This window comes from Rhipicephalus microplus, chromosome 3, assembly GCF_043290135.1.
Source record: "Rhipicephalus microplus isolate Deutch F79 chromosome 3, USDA_Rmic, whole genome shotgun sequence".
NCBI lineage: Eukaryota > Metazoa > Arthropoda > Arachnida > Ixodida > Ixodidae > Rhipicephalus > Rhipicephalus microplus.
Genome location: NC_134702.1, coordinates 197,062,137 through 197,085,105, shown reverse-complemented (window position 1 = coordinate 197,085,105; position 22,969 = coordinate 197,062,137). Strand labels below are relative to the sequence as shown.

Here is a 22,969-nt window from a genome sequence, read left to right as displayed (position 1 = left end):
CGATGCTCTCCGACGTTCATCATCTGCTATAGGACGGCCATACCACCCAGTGACAATGGCTCTTAGTCACCGCCGCAAGAGCAGACCCTGAGCCGACCATCAAACCGACCAACGTACCACCAGCCGTTAACAGCAGCACCATGGGCATCGTCGCAAGATGGGAGGCTCAGACGTCGACCGCTCCGAAGAACAGACGCATGGCGCACAATCGATCAACATCCACTATGCTTTAACTGTGGAGGAGCAGGTCATACTGCCCGTCATTGCTGCCACAGCAGTGATTCATTGCGCCCTCTTCGAACGTGGTCTCACGATCAACATGCGAACCAAGAATACATATGATGCTGGGAGGACGCCTCTTTCTAAGGAGCCCATTCTCACTTCTAGGACTACCGTACTTCTGACGAGGAGGCAATACCTACTCGCCAGCCAGGTTTGGGACGTTGATCCGACTCTCATTCTCCCGCGCATTCGCCTTCGTCACACCGACGTACCTCCGCAGAACTTAACGCGAGGTCACCCAGCCAGCGCCAGGGAAACTGAGGGCGGCGATGAAGATGACGATGAAAAGCCCCAATTACACGACGCTGTAAAGCTGACAAGATGTGAGAGCGACGACATTGTGACTGCCAACATTAGTGTTTTTTAGGGCCAGAATGTAACAGCCTTAGTCGACACCGGTGCCAACTTCTCTATTATAAGTCAGGACCTCGCCGACAGCCTCAGAAAAGTGAAGACGCCGTGGACGGGCCCTTATATAAGAACAGCAGGGGGCCAGTTATTGATGCCCTCTGGAAAATGTACAGCAAGAATATACATCAGAGGTTCTTTTTCACTGCTTTGTTCGTTGTTATCGCCGCATGCTGCAGAGATGTAATCATTTGCATGGAGTTTTTACCAGAATATGGCGCCGTCATCGACATCCCAAATAGCTTGATCACTTTCTGCAAGAGTACGGGCTTACCCGATTTTTTCAGAGGCGCGAGAAAACAACTGCGTCTTACTGATGACGACCAGTTCCTCCCTCCTAGGTCATTCACACTTGTTTCTGTGGCCGCCACTGTCCAGTTTGACGCCGAAGGAGTTGCAGACCAAATAATATCACTTCTCTTCACCCACGGTATTTCTGTCGCCAAAGTATTGTGAGAGTTGCGGCTGCACGCATGGATCTACTGCTGACCAATTTAGCCGCTGAGTGCCGGCACCTTCCAAAAGGCACGGCTGCCGCTCACTTCAACGATGTCATAGATGCCGAAGGCTGCTTGGCGGTAGTCGATGAGGCGGTAGTGCCTGTCCTGGACCTTAGCATTACTTTGCCGAAAGATGAGTGACGCAGACTCTTTGAGCTTTTGGCCGAATACCAAGACTGCTTTTCGTCGACATCAAGAGCTGTCCGCGCGCCTCTAACCAAGCATCGGATTATTACCGAGGAAACGGCGAAACCTATTTATCAGGACCCTTATCCCGAGGCTCCAAAAGAACGTGAAGTGATAAAACAGCAGGTAGTAAGAATGCTTGAAGATGACGTCATTCAGCCTTCACAGAGCCCCTGGGCGTCGCCTGTGGTCCTCGTTAAGAAACAGGACGGAAGCCTGCGCTTCTGGGTCGAATACCGGAAGCTAAGTCAGGTGACCAAGAAAGACGTATCTCCACTACCCCGTATAGACGATTCTCTCGACAGACCTCGACATGCTCGATTTTTCTCTTCAATGGACTTGCGCAGTGGGTATTGGCAAATCGAGGTGGACCCGAAAGACCGCGGAAAGACCGCTTTTGTGATACCAGATGGGTTATATCAATTCAAGGTCTTGCCATTCCGTTTGTGTTCGGCGCCTGCTACCTTTCAAAGACTCATGGATACCGTGCTTTCCGGGTTGAAGCGGAAAACCTGCTTACAGATGGATTATAATAATTCAAGGTCTTGCCATTCCGTTTGTGTTCGCGCCTGCTACCTTTTAAAGACTCATGGATACCGTGCTTTCCGGGTTGAAGTGGAAAACCTGCTTAGTATATCTGGACTATGTCATAGTGTTCTCCGCAACGTTTGACGAGCACCTTGAAAGGCTTGAAGTGGTCTTACGAGACATACGGTCCGCGGGAATGACATTGAAGGCTGAGAAGTGCCACTTTTGCTACAAATAGCTGCAATTTCTTGGTCCCGTCGTCACTCATGCAGGTGTTCGTCCCGATCCTTGGAAAGTTGCAGCCGTTGCACAGTTCCCAGTGGCAACCAACAAAAAGGCTCTCAGATGCAATCTCGTCCTCTGTGAATATTAATGATGATTTATCGCGGACTTCGCACGCATAGCATCACCGTTAACTCACCTCACGAGAGGAGACGTCACTTTTGAGTGGAAGAACAAAGAGGATGCCGCTTTTACTAATCTTTGTCAGTGACTACAAACACCTACAGTCCTTAACCTCTTCGACGAGAGAGCCCCTACGATGCTTCACAACGACGCTAGCAATGTTGGTGTGGGAGCTGTGCTTGTGCAGCACCAAGAAGGCACAGAAAGGGTAATCGCTTACGCAAGCAGAACGTCAACACGCACTGAGGCTAATTACTCCACGACTGAGAAAGAATGTTTCGCCGTGGTATGGGGGGTTACAGAATTTCGCCCGCATTTATATGGCCGCCCCATCAAAGTAATTAGCGACCACCACTCACTGTGTTAGTTAACAAGTCTTAACCCTTTCAGCCCTGGATTTTTACTTTTGTCGGATACACCTTTTGTGCGCGTTTTTCTCGTAGTTAGGACCTGCGAAGATCATGTACAAAAATTGAGCCACTGGTAGAAGCATTTTTGGAATAATAACCTGACATCAAATTAGGTGATTAGGGCCCAGTGATTGGAAAATGAAAACAAAATGGCTTCGTTTTTCCTGCCAATCATTGGTGTACACAAAATGAAAACAAATGTCTTACTTTTCATCCTAATACTCAGTGAAACAGCTTCGGTACGTCGTCCCGAATATGGCGCGTACCCGCCTCAACTTACGCGCATCGGCTTCACGGAAGACCTCGGTCACGCTTCTCCTTCTTTGTGGCTGCTACCTCCACAAACGTGCCGCAACATTGGTGTCAACTGCAATGGGGATCGTTGAACAACTTTGCACCAAGAATGAGTAGTATTGGTTACGTTTCCGAGATACTAGGGGAAATGTGCGGTGTTGTCAATTGACACTGCCAGGGCCGAAAGGGTTAAAGACCCTACTGGGCGATTACCGCGTTGGAGTCTCATGCTGCAAGAGTTCGATATGGTAGTTGTACACAAGTCAGGCAAGCGACACATGGACGCTGTCTGTCTGTCCCGTTCACACATTGAGTAGGCAACCCTACCCGAGGAGGAGGATATGGCAATTCTCGACGTCCTCGACACGACCGCCATTGCGCAGCAAAAACGTGACGACGCTGAGTTTCTTGGCCAAAATAACCACTTGGATGGCAGATCTCAGAAGGCGCCAAGAGTTTTCACAAGCGTGTTGTCATCGTTTTGTTTACGGGGCGGAGTACTCTACAAAAGAATCATTTCGTCGACGGGATCCGCCTATCTGCTCGTCATTCCAGCAGCCCTTCACACCGAAGTACTCAAAGCATGCTACAATGAGCTGACCTGTGGCCATTTGGGTTACACGAGAGCGTTGGCCAGAGTACAGTAAAGGTATTAGTGGCCGAGACTAACCTGAGCCGTGAAGCATCGCGTTCGTACGTGTCTCGACTGCCAGCGACGCAAGTCACCATCGACTAAATCAGCTGGCCTCCTGCAGCCTGTGCAGTTCCCAACAGCTCCATTCTACCAAATAGAGATGAACATTTTGGGCCCACTACATACTTCTACTGCAGGGAACCGCTGGGTTATCGTCGCGACGGATTATCTGACCTGTTATGGTGAGAAAAAGGCTATTCAGAGAGGTACAGCAGCGGAGGTGGCAAGATTTTCCATCAAGAATATTGTGCTGAGGCATGGTGCACCTACCGTCGTAATCACAGACAGAGGAACCGCAGTTATGGCACCTCTTTTGGATGACGTCCTGATGCTGAGTGAAACAACGCATCGTAAGACCACCGCCTACCACCCACAAACGGACGGGCTGACAGAGCGTCTAAACAAAATTATTGAAAACATGCTTTCGTTGTTCGTAGACGTTAAACACAAAAATTGGGATGAAATCTTGCCTTACATAACGTTTGCGTACAACATGGCCAAGCAAGAAACGACGCGCTTGACCCCGTTCGGCCTCGTTCATTGACGAGAAGTACGAACTGTGTTAGATGTGATGCTTCCACACGAAGGTGACGACATTGACCCAGATGCCAACACATCTACGGAACGCGTGGAAGAAGCTAGGCAACTTGCACATTTACAGATCCGCCAGCAGCAAGAGTACGAGGCAGGCCGCTGCAATGCTCACCGCAGAATAGTCTTTTATCAAACTGGCGACAAAGTGTGGGTTTGGACACCCATAAGAAAACGAATTCTTTCCGAAAAGCTTTTAAGAAGATACTTTGGGCCATACCGATTGCTGCGACAGCTGAGTGATGTCACTTACGAAGTTGTTCCCGACAGTTCGCGCAGTATGAAGCGCCGCCAGCACCATCCTGAACTCGTTCACGTAGTGCGCAAGAAGACTTACGTCAGCGAGTGATTGCGTGGGACTTTTCTTAAAAAAAACTGCAATATTGACTTCGCATCGTGTCGATGTTCTTTGAGAGGGAGGCAAATGACCCGTGTCTACATGTGGACGAAAACGATGATAGGGTATTTAGCGGACACCAGGTAGTGGGCTTCTGGCTTTACTCGAGAACGAAGAAGACTATCTGACGGCTCAACTGTTGGGAACACGCCGCTGTCACTGTCTCAAGGCGTACCTGTGGTTTGTTCGCGTTGTACCGTGACAATATTTTGCTTGGCACATGGAAGCTTAGCAATTATTCATATTGAACAGACACGTTTACTTTAAGCAGGCAGGCGGAAGTGGAAAAACTAAACCGTGCGTTAGGCCAACCAGGCGATGAGTAAAACTGAAAGACATTTGATCCTGCTCTAGCAAAGCATGAATCCTGATGTCACTTAGCCATGACAGCGAGTGAGAAAGAAGCTTACCACGTCGGCTGGCTCCAGAAAGCTACGGTTCGAGTACTCCGCAGCTGTGTTCGTAACATGAACCCTGTCTTTAGCACAAATTTATTTTAACATAGGCATCTTAGCAGCGAGTATTCATCACGAGTGTATTTTTTATTTCAGTTGAGTGGCTTAGTTGAGCGTACCTCAGCATCAATCTTGTGGACTCTGCGCAAACTATGTACACTATTTACTTGAATCATTCACTTCACGTGGGGGCATCAGATGAAGTTACCATGAAATGTAAATTTCAGCAGGACCATGAAATGTAACTTATGACATTCATGACTTACCTCTCATGCTTTTCATGTTATGACAATGGGTTCTTCGTGCAGTCATGTTATGGCATACCAAGTTTGCTACCGATACCATTATCGAAAGGTCCAGGAGAGCTAAATGTCATAAGCGGCTAGATAGATAAATAGATAGATACGCTCAAAGTCGCTGGAGTTTGCGAAGAAATGCTTCGCATTTAATAGGACATGGGTTATCAAACTTTCGCGCCTTTCTCGAAGCAACAAAACATCCTTGAGAACATTTCAGCCTACACTGCCGGTTTCTAAGAACTTCTGAAAATTTGTTTATGGGGCGAACAGAGGTATTCCTTGTTCGCGTAATTCCTGTGTGTACGTCATATGCTCATACAATTGAAACAGGTAAGGCGCTGTGCAAGCGCGCTGTGGAGAAACTCTCATTCGCCTCGGCACACCGACTAAACAAGCTAACTATATACTTTGTGTTTGCTTGTCAAGTTAAATTTTAATGTGCTTAGTTAATGTTACCACTAGGTTGGCGTTTCATAATGCCGATAGAGCTGTTTCTGCTTTCTCGAGTCCTTATCGACAGAATAGGGTCGCGTCTTTTAACCCATGCCACTTTCTTTTCGGGATTTTTTGCTCATTATTAAAAAAAACTATTCTTCTCACGCAAAATTTATGCTCTGTCAATCATTTGGAAACAAAAGTAGACTGTGGAGGATAGAACCACCGAGCCAAACGGCAAAGCAAAGAGATTGTTTCTATTTGTCTTTTTCTTTCCAACTCTCGCTTAGACATCGTGCATGTGTCTTTCCCCTCCTCCTCCTCCTCGGGCCGATAGACGCCGAACAGAGTCCGCGACCAGTTTCAAAATACGGGAAGGCGCCAAAGCGCAGGCCATTTAACTTATCTCGCCCGGAGTTCGTTCGTTCGTCTGGTGAACGAAGACGACCGGGACGGTATCGCGGCCGACCTTAGTATACGGGAAACGACATGCGGCTCGCGTCCGGTACGATCACGCAAAGAGGCGTCCCTGTACGGTGCCGGATAGCAGCGCTGCCCAACGAGTAACGCACGTCAAACGAAGCTCACGCTCTCGTACGCGGCCGTCGAGGTCGTCAACTGAATCTCCTCTTACATCATCGTTTCATAACTTCGCGCCGTCAACTCGAGCGCCGGCGCGGGTGGCGCGGCTACGGCGACGTTATATAGCACGTGAGCGACATTCGACTCAGTGGAAGTGACATTCGGTTTAAGGCGGGAAGAAACACGGGCGCCTACGGAAGAATGGTCTCAACGACAGTATTCCTACCTGTGTCAGTGTTAGTTATCACGCTCGCTGGCGCTACGCCGATTGGACAAGCCCTGGCTGCTTCGGTGCGGGACCGGCCGGTGTCGGCGAGAGGTGAGTGATGGCGAGTTGAAACGCGACACTCCCGTCAATATGCCGTTGGAGAGCACTCGGTGTCAGTCTGTAATTATTACATCTTACACTTTTCATAAGCACGTGCTTCGTACGCTAGCCATGTGCGGCAAATGCAGCTTCCTAAACTGCATAGGTACGGGTGGATCTTGAAAGAGAAGGGTGAGGTCGTCTTGAATTAAACTTACCAAGCTATATCACTGGTAAAAGAACACGAAAGATAGAAAAAGGAGCGTTTTAAGGGGAGGTCACATCTAAAAATGCATATTTTTTTGTGTGGCAACTTCTTTTTAGCTTTTAAATTGTGTGTTTTCAGTACAGGCTTCGAAATCTCGCCTTTGCCTTTTCTGCTGTATGCCAGCACATGAAATTTTCGTACTGTGTCAGCGAGTGCGCGAAAGTTTACTTAGTCGTTCTTCTAAAGTCCGATCTGACCTTAGTTATTGAAGGTTTATTATACGATGTAACTCCATCGTTTCATGTAAGACAGACATAATACTGGCACATTCATTTGTTTTCTTTTTATTTGTGACTGCAATGTTAATACACTTATACGAGCACCCCAACAAGATAACTCAATCTTAGTGAAAACTACTGCGCGCTTTGCGCTTTGATTTATGTTGCTACTGAATACCTTCAATATGCAAAGAGGCGAAAGACACACCCAGAGACGCATATACGAAGATATGGCGACTAAAAAGTACTGCATGATTACAACTTCAGAATCGCTGGCGGTTAAAATAACTAACAAAAAAGCTGCAGATTTAAAGAAATGTGCTAACTGTTACTTAAACCCTGAAAGTAATTATAAAAAGTGTCAGTTTTTTATTTTGAAACCGAAAGACAGTGCGTTGGATAATTTTATTACATCACATTGTTTCTTGTGCAGGGTCAAGCATAAAACTTGAAAATTGATCAGTTAATATTCATAGTTGCCGCTACATATATGGCATTTCTTTTTTTCTCAGAATTGTTGCAAATTAGTTGCTGGAAAGACTACGGGGTCTGATGCACCTGAGCTAGAGTTGTCTATGAGAGCCTACGCTGCCTCATCTGCCACGTAGTTTTCGTCTGTATACTGATGATAACAGCCTCGTCTACTTAACGACGGCACAACAAAGCGCGTCACATAACTTCCACACGAATAGCTCAGATTCACCTCAGTGATAAACTGCCCTTTTAACGTGGGTGAAGGCATCAGGTATACCTAAAGTTTTTTTTCTGCTAATTATAGCTACTCATTTCGCCTTCGAAACTAACTAAAGTTGAAGTAAGCTACGAAGTGGCGATATACAAAAGTTGAAGTGTGTGAAAACACCACATTTCTGGCATAATGACTTTGTGATTGCCTTCATATTTACCGCAGTATGAGAAACAAAGGGCTTGTGCGACTAGAACGGGCAACTTACGCAAAATATGATGTTTGTTCACCTGAGGAATGCAGGCTGTTTCGGTTGTTGCGCGGAGTAAAGAAATCGTATACGTGCATTTAATACACATACGCAAAACCCACATCCACGGCCTTTAGAGAGGTTAGAAGCTCTTGATTAGGGGACGCGTTCATTATTTTCTTTAAAGATAATGACATATGCAAAAGAAATATGTTGTTGGTCCTCATCTGAGGGCTTTATACCACGATGTTGTTTTTGCAGATATGGGGCACGCTGCAGTAGGGGCATCTGGTTTGTTTGAACTGCCTTAAGTTATTTAACCCGCATATACATTTAGGCACAGGTGCCCCACCGAGATATGGGGGCCGCCACCAGAATTTAAACGCACTCCCTCTAGCACTTGGCACGTCAGCTAGCAATAATTATTGTGGCTTTGCGCTCCAAAATTACGATAGTATTATGACAGACCCCGTTAAAAAAATTCCCCCACCTCCCCGAAAGGAATTCTGAGGAAAGCGGCCTTTCTTGCTCCGAAAGTACACGGCGTAGTAATTTCATTGCCGTAAATAATGACAAGATGAGGATGTGTACCGTAACCGTTTAGTTGCTTATTGATTAGCACCTGCTTGTGTTGTCATTGTACCTGGCAGCAATAATGTCAGCGTCTTATCAATACAACCCTTCATGATTGCTGGCAGCACAAACGCTACAAACGCGTTTCAAATGCACTGCATTGAGGCGGTGGCTGGTCACGTTCGAGTAAAGCAGGTGCAGGCTCCGGTTGCTAGGGGCAAGGATAAGCGCGTGTGCCCGCAGCTGTTGCTGACGGCTGCCGACGCTGAAGCACGACATAGTGAGAACTCCGGTTGCTGAGGACGCGCGCGGCCGCAGCTGTTGCTAATGTAGAAGGCGGTGGATGGATTCCGGCGGACGCTTGACATAGCGCGACTAAGAAAAGCATTAGCATTTAAAATCATGGTATTTTTACTGTGTGCCTAATTTCAAACACATGGGCCTGTAGCGTTTCGTCTACTACGAAGTGACGCTGCCATGGCCTGGATATTTTATTTCGCAACTTTCAGGTCAGCAGCGAAGCACCTATACCACGGCGGCGGTTCATCTTACCATGCAACCAGCGATAGTAGAGAGGCCAGTTTTTTTATAGAGACCTAGAAATTGCTAACGCTGAGATGCTGCGTGGGCTGTTAAAGTTTATTACAACAGTTAAAATTGAATTTCAAAAAAAAGAACTGTGAGCAAATAAACAAATCCTTTAGGGCTCCTAATTAGCCCCTGAAGATACAAAAAAGGCGCTTATTTTACTTAAATTTCTCGAATATCTTTGCGCGCTTCGTGATGAGGGAGCGGTGATTCACGTGACGTAATTGTGGTACATAATTTCGATCGGTTCATAGATGCAAACTATTAGTTCTGAATTGTCTTTTACACCATTTGCTATGTATCAGCCAACCCGTTGTTGTTCCGTGCATCCCATAAATATCGCGCGCTATGAATTCATTTCACTTCGTTTTGCGTGTTTTCGACTGCGCAAGCGGAGATAACAAGGTGCAGCCGACGAGTGCAAGCTCCTGATAGGCTCCAGGCTAAGTGCGGCACATTGTACACGCGATGTTAGAGGAAATAGGTGAGGAGCAGGAGATGCCGGCTGTAGGAAAGGTAGTGAAGGCCCGAATGTAAGTACTCTCTCGTCATTATTCGCTAAGTGATGAGGGCCCTTTGAAACCAATATAAACTGAAGTTAATGCGACAAGCGCCGCCGCGGTGGTCTAGTGGCTAACCCACAGGTTACGGGATTGAATCCCGCTGCTGCGGCTGCATTTTCGACGGAGGCGAAAATGCTGTGGGCCCATGTGCTCAGATGGGCACATGTTAAAGAACCACAGGTGGCCGAAATTTCCGGAGCCCTTCACTACGGCGTCCCTCATAATAATATGGTGGTTTTGGGACGTTAAACCCCGCATATCAATCAATCAATGCTACAAGTTCACCGCAGCTTGTGTACGTCTTCATTCTTTTAACACACAGAGTGAATTTCATGAACACAAATATGGCAGTGGTTCGGTAAGTCTTCCCTGACGAGCGCGTGTCCTGTTATCGCATGACACGACCCCGATTCCTTTGGCCTGCTTCCGAGAAGTGTACTATGTTACTCAACGCGGCCCTTTCCTAGTGAGAAGAAAGAAAACGCAGATATGCTTCAAACAGAACACGCGTGGCTTCACTAACTGAGAAGGGACAAATGCCCAGAGTGGCTATCTACACGAACCTTGAAATGTAAGTTAATGCGGGTGTGAGAGAACTGCCTGGTGACCTCAACCGACCTATTTGCACTTCCAGGAATCTTGAGGTTCTGAAAAGTTACCAGTTTGCATGGCCGTTCGATAAATCTATGATGCAAGAGCATAGGAGAAACAAAAGAAAAAGCTAAACAAAAAGTGGGCAGACAGTCGATCAGTGTTGTAATATGGTTCACGTCATGTTCTTTTCACACAGCGAAATGTTCGAGGCTACACTGATAGCCGATATCTGCAGTGCTGCTTATCAACTGTCTGCACACAATACGCCCCAAATGACTGCGAGACAACTCAATAACACTGTGTGAAAGAATAACAGCTGATGGCTAGTCGTTAGTGGCCGTTCGGCTTATCTCGGTCCTCCAACGATATCAATTTTTTTCACAAAATTATTGATTGAGTATTGATTGATTTATTGATTAATTCAAGTGAATTATTGATCAATTGATTGATTGATTGATTGATTGATTGATTGATTGATTGATCTGTGGGATTTACAGCCCTAAACCGCCATATGTATATGGGAGACGCCGTAGTAGAAGGCTCCGGAAATTTCGACCACCTGGTGTTCTTTAACGTTCACCCAAATCTGAGCACATGGGCCTACAACATTATCACCTCCATCGGAAATGCAGCCGCTGCAGCCGGGATTCAAACCCGTGACCTGCGGGTCAGCAGCCGAGTAGTTTCCTTAATGTGTATTACAAAAGCAACGCCAACGAATGGTACGCACTTTGAACTTGCGGTATACACCCTTGTGTGTTCCTTTATTATACATCAATTAACATATACACTGCATTGAAACATGCCGTCTACTTCAGCCTTAATTCATTTAACTTTATTTTCCTGCGTAGTGTTTTATATCATCGCTTTGCTGAGGACCCTGCTATGTTGGATAGTTTGTTTGACGTTCCCGTATCTGCGAGCTGGGCTAAAGGTTGAACGTTTCTTTGCTCAAAGTGAGTATAGGACGCAACAAAATGTGTGGACTGACAATTTGATTTATTTGTGCAAAACTACAGGATGAACGGTTTTAGTCTATAATTAAAGTTCAACTAAAATATTTGTTCACAAACAGAAAAACAAGGCATGAATATAATTCTGTTGCAACCTATCAGCTGTCTTGAAATAAGATGTAAATTTCCCCATAAAAGTTCACGGCATTCGTCCTTAGGAAATCAGAGGACCCTTGAGCTTCGCCTTTAAGAGGAGATTGCCACAGCGTATAGGGCTTCGAGGGCATCGCTTTCTGAACTGCAAGCCTGCTTCGGTGTTTTGTGCATGCTTGAACCTTGCCGTGAGAATACGAACTACAGTGCGCGCGATATCGGGCCCTTAAAGGCATTCAATGCGTATTAAAAGCATAGTTGCTACGGGCCCACTATGCCATAATGATTCTATTCCTGAATCAGCGAAGTGCCCACGAGTCTGCAGGGTAATGCACGAACCTGTGTCGCTTTTCATTTTGTTTATAGTTCTGCTGCTGATTATGAATAAATATGTCTCAGCACTTTGTAATAGGCGGGCCTTGGAAACACCACTCGTCGCCCAACTGATGTGTTTTGAAACATGTCGTGATACTTTGCTTGTGCTTGCGATGTATGATGCGTTTAAAAGTCGGCTTCTGCACTGTGGAGATTTTCAGCGCTTTCCTCAACTATGAACGAACAACAAATACGACGGTTGTTAGTTCACACTTGTCCTGTGTAATACCTATATGTTCTTTTTGAGGGTCCTTTTTTTGCCAAAATGGCGTACTAAAACAATCAAGCTACTTTTCATTCTTCGTGTTATATTCCTATTTTTCGCCGTCGAACTCATTGCTTTGTTTGAGTGACAAAACTGTGACTTTTAGCTTTTTGCAAAGAAGTTTCAACATAAAAAAATTGTGGCACTGTGGTAGAACACTTAGTTGCTGCTCGGACAGCCTGGGTTTGACACTACTTGAGACCCGGCCGTTTTGAATATTTATTTTGTTTGCGACTGTCTCGATATTTTAGCCACGGACAAGACGATGACTTTTCGCTCATAAGTAACGGCGCCAATTTTGTCTCCAACGCCGCAATTTCTGCGGAACGAGTTCTGTAATGCTATTGCGTAAAAGTGACCCTAACACGGCTTTTTGAAGTGTTGTCAGCGTTTAGGCGAAAGCATCAAGAAACTATTCGCACTACAAATTCAGTTGTACGCCGCCAACCAAGGCGGCTATGTGCAATTTTATTATACCCTCCTTTTCACCTCTTCTTGGCCTTCTCAACTCATGAGGCACGTTTTCGTCGCTCGCGATCGCAGAGCTTTCGTGAGCTCGCTCGACGATTTTAGCTTTGACCAGTCTGGACTTGCGGGATCGCACGCAAGCAGGTTGCACCGCGCATTCTCGGAGGGAATGACGCAGTGCGCCCAGCAGCACGCGCGCCGTCTGGCAACAAAGACGAACATTGTGGTGTGGTTCATATCTACTCTAACAGATGCCGCCACATTCAAGCACTCTTACTTCCACGCTTTCTACAGCCCATGACAGCCAGTCAGAACCGCAGCCACGATAATTTCAAGTGGCCAGAGAATGTCGCTCTTTAAATGAGCGGTTGAAAACGCGTTTAGCCGAGTCACAGCAATCTGCACCGTTCTGCAGCAATACACAGCTTTAGAGCGTTGTAAAAACACAATTTACGCACAGAGCTCAAATTGGTCTCTAAATGACTTTTAGAAATTGTTCTACAGGCCAATTTTGTTTTCACAGCTTCGTTAAAACCGTTTTATGACGTTCAAAAGCGACCAGTGGAGTGATGGCGTACTTATCACAAAAGACTACCTGTGATCCCCGGCTTTTCTTTGGAATATGTAGAATTGTGTAGTAAACCGCTTGCGGAACGCAATATTTGTTGTCTTTGGCAGCCATCACAGCCAGAAACCTGCATAATCATAATCTTACACTCCGAAGAATTATGGGACAGGTACGACAGAGCAAAAACAGGTATAGTGACTTCGCGCCCATCTTCATACGAATAGATTGGGCGGCCACCATATTCGGCTAACCGTTATGACTTAGCAGAACACATCAGCCACCAATGTATGAAAGCGGCTACACAGAGCGTAACAGAACCTCGGCCAACTCGCAAGTGCATCGGCAGAAAGTTTCTTCCTAGCTGCTTTGCCCTACTTCACAAGTTACGTCAATGCGTTCATGACATCTAGCCTGTACTATTAACGAGCGCGATAAGACAAGTTCACTGCAAGTCGACACAAGTGATTGAGCCCATTGACTTGGTAAGGCCCATGTTATTTTTCTGTGTAAATTTCGTGGACTGACAAGCTTCAAAACACTTCTGACTTTCTGCTAACAAACAAAACTTCTCGATGTTGAAATCAAGGTGTTATGTAGTTTATAAAACTATTTATTCCTAAAACAAGGCTCGGTACTCATTGCTATTGCATCACAGTCTCTCAGGTGTCAGTCATTTTAGCGGTGGTGTCAGGGTCCTTTTTTTATTTAATTTTCTCAGAAAAACACAAGTGCGTACAGCAAATAGCTACCCTACGTGTTTTTCTTTTAATTACGTTTTGTATATGAGATGTTAGCACTTCGGCATATAACGATTTCCGTGATAACACATCCTGTGCTGTAAAACACACAGAATTAAAAAAACTATTTTGAGCCTTTTTCATTGTTTTTGTTTTCTGTGGATGTCAAAGGTTGCGACTTTGTTGCATTGCTGTAGCTCAATACACGCATCCCGTCATAACATCCTCTGGCCAATTTCGTCTAGTGCACTTTCCGTCAAAGAATGTATATGATTATTCATTATCGCCTTTAGACTTGAACGTTGTTATGGGCGAAGCAAGGACTGTTCCTGTGTAACTGCTCGTATCGACGCGAAGCTAAGGCATTATCCCAAAACATGTACTTGATTCACGCCGCGGATGGTGCACACTTGGTGGTTTGCTTCGTTGATATAAATTTGAATTTTCACTGAGCACGTAAATATATCCGTACAACCTTTTTTTCTTTAAATAAACTGACACCTGAAGTGAAATTTATTGTCTAGTGTGCCAAAAATGGAGTGTCGAAGGAACAGCGTATTTTCCTTCATTCCGCAAGAGCACAAAATGAGTAATGTTACCACATCGATCATAGATCACGCGCCATATATAGTCAGATTTTCTGAAAGTTGTGAACCAGCAGTGCACTCGGTAGCAATGTTTTCTTTCCTCCCAGTGCACTTGAACTTTTCGAGTATGCGAAGCTATAAGGTTGTGTAGCACAGCCTAATATGGTTCTGTGAGAAAAAACAGTGCCCTTTTCCCGTGTTTTTACGTTAGATACATTTGCGGTCCAAATGTCAGTGAGCCTGTGTTTAGAGATAAAATGGCCTTCCGAGTAAATGAATCACCGCAGAAATTACACCTCCCCAAAACTGACGGCCTAAAGTAAAATTGCAATGAAAAACTAGTGAACTTGCATTGAAGTTACTTTAAAGAAATTTTCTTCTCATGAAATAAAAATGCATTGAATGGGGTGAAAACGAGAGCAGTTTGTCACATCGGTGGTAGCGTACGTGATTGCTGCTGATAAGAAAAAATGAACTCTTATTTTTAATTTTGCTCTTGGAGACATGAATGTATGAACCTTAGTTTCACCCAACGATGATGTTGTTCACCGTATCCGTGTGAGAAAAAAGTATCAAGTGGGCAGGCTTACTTCATAATATATATATATATATATATATATATATATATATATATATATATATATATATATATATATATATATATATATATATATATATATATATATATATATATATATATATATTTATATATATATATATATATATATATGCAGGCATGGTGGTTGAGTGGCCGTAGCGTTGCATATAGTCAAGTAGATCCTCCGTGAGCGGTCACAATGTGAAATATTTCGACGTTTCGGCCTAGAGTCTGGCCTTCATCAGGATCCTGACGAAGGCCAGACTCTATAGGCCGAAACGTCGAAATAAACCACGTTGTGACCGCTCACGGAGGATCTACTTGAATATATATATATATATATATATATATATATATATATATATATATATATATATATATATATATATATATATTGGTCACAAAGTGGTTTATTTCAACGTTTCAACCAGACTATGGCCTTCATCAGGATTGAAGGTACAGTTTGTTGGTGCTGAGCATTATACAATCGTAAATCAAAGGAAGAGAGAGAGAGAGAACGAGCAAATGACAAAAGTGAGAATACAAGGTGGACTCCCCTGGTCGCCGCCTTTCACTCTTCAGAAAGAAAAAAAAAGTGAGAATATAAGGTGGACTCACCCGGGCGCCCCTTTTTGATCCTCCTTCCCTTCCCTCACCTTTTTCTCTATTTCCTCCTGTTCACCTTTAGAATGTATGCGGTCTGTGTATTCTTCTTCTCACTAAAGTATGGTTCCCGACCAAATGGCGCCGCATGGCTCTGGCGGTCCGGTGTCGGGGAAAATACCTTTTTTAAGAAGTTTAAGCCTTTAACTTCTCAGCGCATCGTCGACATCTCGACGTAGAAAGAGGGGCGCCGCGTATTGCCGCAGAGGCTGGCGAGCGGGTGCAATGTCAATTCTTGCCTGCTTCTGGATTACGCGTGCAGTAGGGGCCTCCAGACTGCGCACAGGGTTGCTGTTGGGTATGTCATTAAGGGTAACTGACTGGATTCCCAGAGAAGGGAAGCGGGTTAGGGGGAGACAGAAGGTTAGGTGGGTAGTTGAGATTAAGAAGTTTGCGGGTATAAATTGGCAGCAGCAAGCACAGGACCGGGTTAACTGGCGGAACATGGGAGAGGCCTTTGTCCTGCAGTGGACGTAGTCAGGCTGATGTTGATGATGTCATGCTTGGCACAATTGATTGGATAGTAAGGTAAAAACAGAAACAGATGACAGCTGTACTTAGGAAGAGTAAATACACATGGAAATATTTTGAGTTGTCCAGTGCCCTTCGCAGCTGCAGTTAAGCAGAGGTTTGTTCGTTGCGGGTCTTCTTGTGGTGGTCACTTCGTAAGAGTCATCATGCTTCAGTTTTCTCGCTTTTTGAACGGCGTCATCCAATACAAATGTGGAAAGTTTTTTCTTTATCAAGCATAAGTTTTAGCCTCTGTGAGCTCGTGTCGAAATCAGCGTTTCTAGAGCAGATTCGCTTAAACCGGTGAGCCTGGCTGTATGGAATACTGTTTTTACAGTGACGCGGGTGATCACTTTGGTAATGGAGGTATTGTTGTCGATCCGTTGGTTTGCGATATAGGGTTGTAGAGAGCTTCTCTTCTTCTATCGTTTTGGTAACATCAAGAAAATCTGACATTCGCTAATAATATGGCTTATAATAAAGGGACATTCGCTTATAATATGGCTGCTCAACTTACTACGAAATTTTCTCCACTTTCGCTCGTTCATGGTCGCTCTCAGAGTTTTGCTCTGAGTGTCTCTTTCCTCTTGGCCCTTGCACCCTCGACAGCTCCTTTCTTTGAAGAATTTTTATCTCGTCTCGCACACTGCCGTCACCTGGCCCACGTGAACACCAGCCTCTCTAAGACACTAGAAAGTCTCGCTACTACTGGTCTCACCGTGTTGTGAGCTTTTCCCCTGTTGACGAAGTTATTCTACGGACTCCACTGCGCGTCTCCGGCTTATACGACAAATTCATCAGTCGCTTCATTGGGCCGTACATGCTCATTCTTGGAGCTTGAAACGTGCAAGCTCTTATTTTAGGCGGCTGTTTTGATCAATGATCATGCCGATCGATGATGGATTGATGATCATGCGGCAGTATATATTGGCATGTTGGAGCGAGGCGACATCTGTGGACAAAACAAGACTTGTTGATGCAAAGAACTCTTTCGAATCTAGAGCCATCTGCTTGGTCACTTGGCTGATTAAGAAAGATAGACGGTGACACTTGGGCGCTTGGCAAGAGTGGACAATGATACAAAGCGTTGGCACCGTGGTGTTGCCGACCTGACCTATATGCGACGTTGGAGTCATACTCCCTCAGTCGTGGCACCGAATGGCCAAAGTGTCTCGGCAAATTCTTGCGAGACCAAAACCAACAAAATGCATGATGATCGTTCACGGTTGTGAAATTCCGGCCGTATAAGTAAGGCCTAAACATGTTTACGGACCACACGATGGCGAGAACTTCTTGTTCGGTGATGCTGTAATTTCACTCAGTAGGAGAAAAAGTAGGCCATGGCTTGATCATCGAAAGTCTGGTTCCGCTGAAGAAGCACAGCCCCGATGCCAAGTCTACTTGCGTCAGTGTGCTGCACAGTATGTACTGCAGGGTCGAAATGAAGAATAAATGACCATGGTGTGGGTCTTCGCATGAGAGTGCGGAATGTGGCTTCGCCGTCATCGGGCGAGTCATAGGGTGCACTCGTGTTCAGAAGTTTGTGCAGAGAAGCCGCAATAATAATGAAATCACGAGCAAAGTGGCGGAAGTACGACGCTAAGGCAGGGAAATAGCGAAGGCTTTGGTAGTGGTTGGTGTAGGAAAGTGCGGTACTGCGGCCACCTTGTTGGCATCTGGCTCAATGCCAGCTGGAGGCAGGCCTTAGCTAAAGATGTCAGCAGTTTTACTAGCCATTCCAGGTTCAGCGAAAAGCTTGACGAAAAGATTACCGTTTCGTCCAGGTATCAGGGGCAAGTCTTCCGTTTTAATTCATGCAGTACCATACCTGCTATTTGTTCGAGTGTGGCTGGAGCATAGTGTAGGGCGATAGGCATCATACTGAATACAAAAGGACATCTGGGGTGGCAAATGCAGTCTTGTCTTTATCGGACTGTTGCATAGGAGTATTCCAAAAACCAGTGCGCAAGCACCGCCGCAGTGGCCTAGTGGCAAGGATACTGCGCTGCTTACCCGTAGGTCGCGGGACAAAATCCAGGCTGCGGCGGCTGCATTTCCGATGGAGGCGAAAATGTTGTAGGCCCATGTGCTCAGATTTGCGTGCACGTTAAAGAACACCAGGTGGTCATAATTTCCAGTGCTCTCCACTATGGCGTCTCTTATATGATGGTTTTCGGACGTTATACCCCACATATCAATCAAAACCAGAGCGTAAGTCCAGACTAGAAAAATACTGTGCACCTTGTAAATTATCAAGAGCGTCATCAACTCGAGGTATTGGGTAGACGTCCTTACAATAGTTTCGTTGCGTGCTCTACAGTTAATGCAAAGTTGTACCGAGCCATTCTTTCTTTACCGAGCATGTTAGGAGCAGATCATGTGCTTGTCGAAGACCTGATGACGTTCTGGGAGATCATGCCGTTAACTTGCTCTTCTATGACATTGCGTACATAAACTGACACACGATATGGGCGGCGGTAAATGTCAAGAGGCCCATCGATGTCGATACAATGAGTGGCCGTTGTTCTTTGACCCAAGCCTTTGAAAAAAAACGTCAAAGCAAGTTTTGTGTTTCATTAATGAGGTTGGAAAGGAACCAGTTTGTGTAGAATTGAGGTGTTTATGCAAAGTGGGCCAGCCTGAGGGCAGAAGATGAACCTTCCGCTGGCATACACAGCGAGTATAACGACGCAGATAAACCAGTGATGACACATACCGGCGCTTCTTTGGTTTTTCTGGCAGCAGTGGCCCCCTTTGGCAGCATTAGTGGTTCCGGCATCGTGTTGTAGGCAGTGCTTGCATACCCACCTGAGATTAGGACTAGACAAGATGCGATGGCGATCTCTCAAAAAATTGCAGCGCTGGTTAGTAACAACCACTGCGTCATCGTCTAGAATGCCTCGTTACTTGATCGTAACTATACGTTCTGTTCGGGAGGCAGGAGAAAATCCGCAGCTGTAACGAGTTTAGGCGAAAAAATGTCCGTAGCAGAAGAAAGCTCAGTGGCCGTAATACGAATGATGGGCCGACCACACAAAATCAAAGCAGACGTCACTGTTAAGAAGTCCAACACTAACATTATCTGATGAGCACACAAAGATAGCAAAGCGAATTGTATTTGATGACGAATTTTATCGATGATACGTGAGCAGTGCACTGTCCGGTAGGGCAAATCGGATTGACATAAGCACTGCATAACATGGGACTGACATAAGGAGTTTGTACTTTACACTGACAAAAACACAACTCAAGTTCGATTACCAAAATGGCTATTCTAGTGTCTACAACGGCTTCAAAATAAACGCCTGCCACACAGATGGCACTAAATTAGCTTGACGAGAAGGAGGTGTTGCAACGTTACGAGCAGTTTTCCTTCTGAAACTGCATTTTCTAGTTAATGTGAGGAGGACAGATAGTGTGCGGGAACCTGGACATCAGCTTTTGGTGCAAAGTCTCTTTCGTAATATGAATAGCAACGTCGTTTGTCGTGCTGATGGCGGTGGCAGAATCGGCACATATATGGCAGACAGGGCATGGAGGACACAGTGAGGTGGAATTGGCACTTGCGCTGCCATAGCGGCAAACGGTAGTATTTTACGTCCGCAGGCACTGGTGTAGGAGGCGTGATGCCACGTCTTCGTATCGAAAGCGTATGAAAGGGCACAGGAGACAGCGTATCTGCGATGCTTGTCATCGATGCCAGTTTTTCCTTGAAAATCTCAGGCAAGTTGGGGGGGGGAGGAGTATGGACAGACAAAATAGATAGGTTGCCTGGAACAAGGTCGTGGAGCTCCTTTCTGACAACTGGGTAGATAAGGGTTCGCAATGCATGCTCTCTAGTGAAATGAGCGTCCCGAGACCCGTGTGGAAGGCCTACGGAATGAAGCGCGTCCAAGCGCTGGCATGTGGTGATGACGTCCTGAACTGTATTTCGCATCTCGATGACGAGAGAATTGAAGACCACAAAGTTGGTACCTTTCAATACGTGTAGAATGTGATTGGCCTCCATCATGTTCCTTTGGGCACGCCGACAGACAGCTGGAACATCTTCAATGTAGGACGTATAAAATTTGTCTGGCCCTTAATTCAGGGTTGGGAGGTTCTGTATTGCCTCATCAGAGCGTTCTGCAGACGTCGCCGTGCACGCCAGACAAATAAAGATGTCGCTTTTTTGGTGGCGAAACCAGGTTTTAGTGACGTAAAAAGGAAACTAGCGCAGTTTTTATGCCTCGTCCCTAATAGTACAAACGCTGGTGTGGTCATAATTGTCAAGCCATTCCTCGACGTCCTCGCCGCTATGGCGAGAAAATACCGGAGGGTATCGTTCATAGGTAACCACGGTACAGTCTGGCTAAGTAGCTCAGAAGATGTGGTAACAGCAGTGGACGAATTGGTTTCTGCCATTGCTGTTTCAAGGCACAACCATCGGCCCCACCAGAGCTCCAGCGATGACTGGAAGAGCTTGCGGAGGTGGGAACTAGAAGACACTCGACCACTTATAAGACATCCAGTATATGGTAGTAGCAAATATATATTTCGATCCAGACGCACAAGAAGAGAAGCGGCCCAACCCCCGTGATGACTAACGACGATGGTATGGTTATACAGATGAAGTGCATGACGTGATAAGTCAGCGCATCCAACATGTACAGTATGTACACACACACACACACACACACACACATGTATATATATATATATATATATATACATATATATATATATATATATATATATATATATATATGGGAAAGAAGTGTAAAATAAAGGCCTCGTGTTTCCGTGTTTTCGACGGAAGGAGATATAAGGAGATATAACAGACAATAATGACAAAATTTATAAGGAGATATAGCAGACAATAATGCCAAGGCATGTATAGGGGAAGGTATTAGATCAATTGTAATGTAAGTGTGAAGAAAGAAAACAGGGTGGAAAGATAACTTGCCGAGAGCAGGAACCTCTCTTCACATTTATATTATAATTGGTCTAATAACTTCCTCTATAAATTTCTTGGCGTATATTTCCTGTTAGATCTTACCTATATATATATATATATATATATATATATATATATATATATATATATATATATGTGTGTGTGTGTGTGTGTGTGTATTTTCTCTGTGTGTGCCGCTATATTATTTCGTGCACTATACTGAAGAAGCAGTGGGCGCTAAGTTTACACTGGCGGCAGCGTTGCGAAGGAGAGAAACCTGGGAAGGCACAAAGCACGCAATGATGAGCCGGTGTTCTCTACTGGAACATGCCAATCAATGCTAAAGGGGAAAAAAAAATAAAGACGCCAAATGGACGCAGAGACCCGCAATATCCTTTCAGTTAACATAAAACCTGCCACTTTTGTTGTAGTTGCTATTATGTGGGGTCTCACGTCGCACATTACCATATGATTAGGAGAGATGCCGCAGCGGAGGGCTCCGAAAATTTTGACCACCTGGGTTTCTTCAACGTGCACCCAAATCTTAGAATTTCTTTGGGTACTTTAGGCGCTTTGATCGTCTATCTATCTTTTTATCTATCTACCTATCTAGCCACTTACGTCTCGGTGCTCCCATCACCTTTTTAACGTGGGGTAAATCAATATAAGTATGGAAGGGCGAAATGATTTGACTAATATGACATGCTAATCATTACATTATTATTATCACAATCCCGTCGCGTACGTCATCAAACACTTAACAATAACAGTGGAACATACCCGGGGCGGGTATTAGCCACTGGTATGTGAGTATGTACTACTTTTGTTCGACAGTTCATATCTGCCCTTGCATTTTCGATGATGGTGAAAGTGTTCTGATACCGTGTGCTGAGATTTGGCTGCAGGTTAAAAAGCCCTAGGTTGTCAAAATTTTCGGAGCCCTTCACTATGGCGCCTCTTATAATCATGTGGTGATTTTGGGACGTTAAACAACACATATCAACCAATCAATTGATCAATTCATATCTGCCTTGGGACGTTAAACCCCACAAATCAATCAATTCATATCTGCCAAAGAACGACGAGAGCGCCACGAGTGATGACGACACACATGAGCCATTTTAACTTTTGATCGCTAAGAAATAACCGTATATTAGCAGCGTTGACCGGACGCATGCAAGGAATAAATCATCAGTGTCCGATCAGTAATCGACCCGTATCATTCTGCACGGCAGTAAAGTGTTCTACCACAAATCCACGCCACGTCTCGGAACTAATCTTCAAATAGATTCCAATCTTAGTGAAACACGACTTCTGGTTGGAACGCTGGCTTTCCAATTTTCTAAACATTATATATTTACTCCTACAATACAGTCGTCACGTTGGGTTGAGGTCAAGTGAAGTCAAGTGTCATCCGCCCAAATTTGTTGGTGTGGCAGAGTCCACGCCTATGACTCTGGTGAGCAGCAGCACTTTATATCAGCCTACAGTTTCCTGTACCCATGTTGCCATTAGCATCGTCGGGAAACTGTAAACAACGGGTGATACAAAGATTATGTAGCCGTTTAACGTATGTCTGTGCGTGCATTTGTACATATATGTAGTGCAACTTTGTACCATTTCGCTCAATAAAAAATTCAGAAC

General features: G+C 45.2%; 1 protein-coding gene across 3 annotated transcripts in view; it reads left to right on the top strand.

Moving 5' to 3' along the window:
• The first annotated feature begins 6,334 nt into the window (after positions 1-6,334).
• Positions 6,335-22,969, top strand: part of LOC142804083 (chymotrypsin-like protease CTRL-1) — an 81,627-nt gene continuing 64,992 nt past the window's right edge. The window contains exon 1 of one of the 3 annotated variants that reach the window (XM_075890647.1): positions 6,335-6,785. In XM_075890647.1, coding sequence (XP_075746762.1) covers positions 6,668-6,785 — 118 coding nt within the window. In that variant the 5' untranslated portion in view covers positions 6,335-6,667. The remainder of the gene's footprint in view (positions 6,786-22,969) is intronic. The other 2 variants (XM_075890646.1, XM_075890645.1) reach the window with 2 other exon arrangements.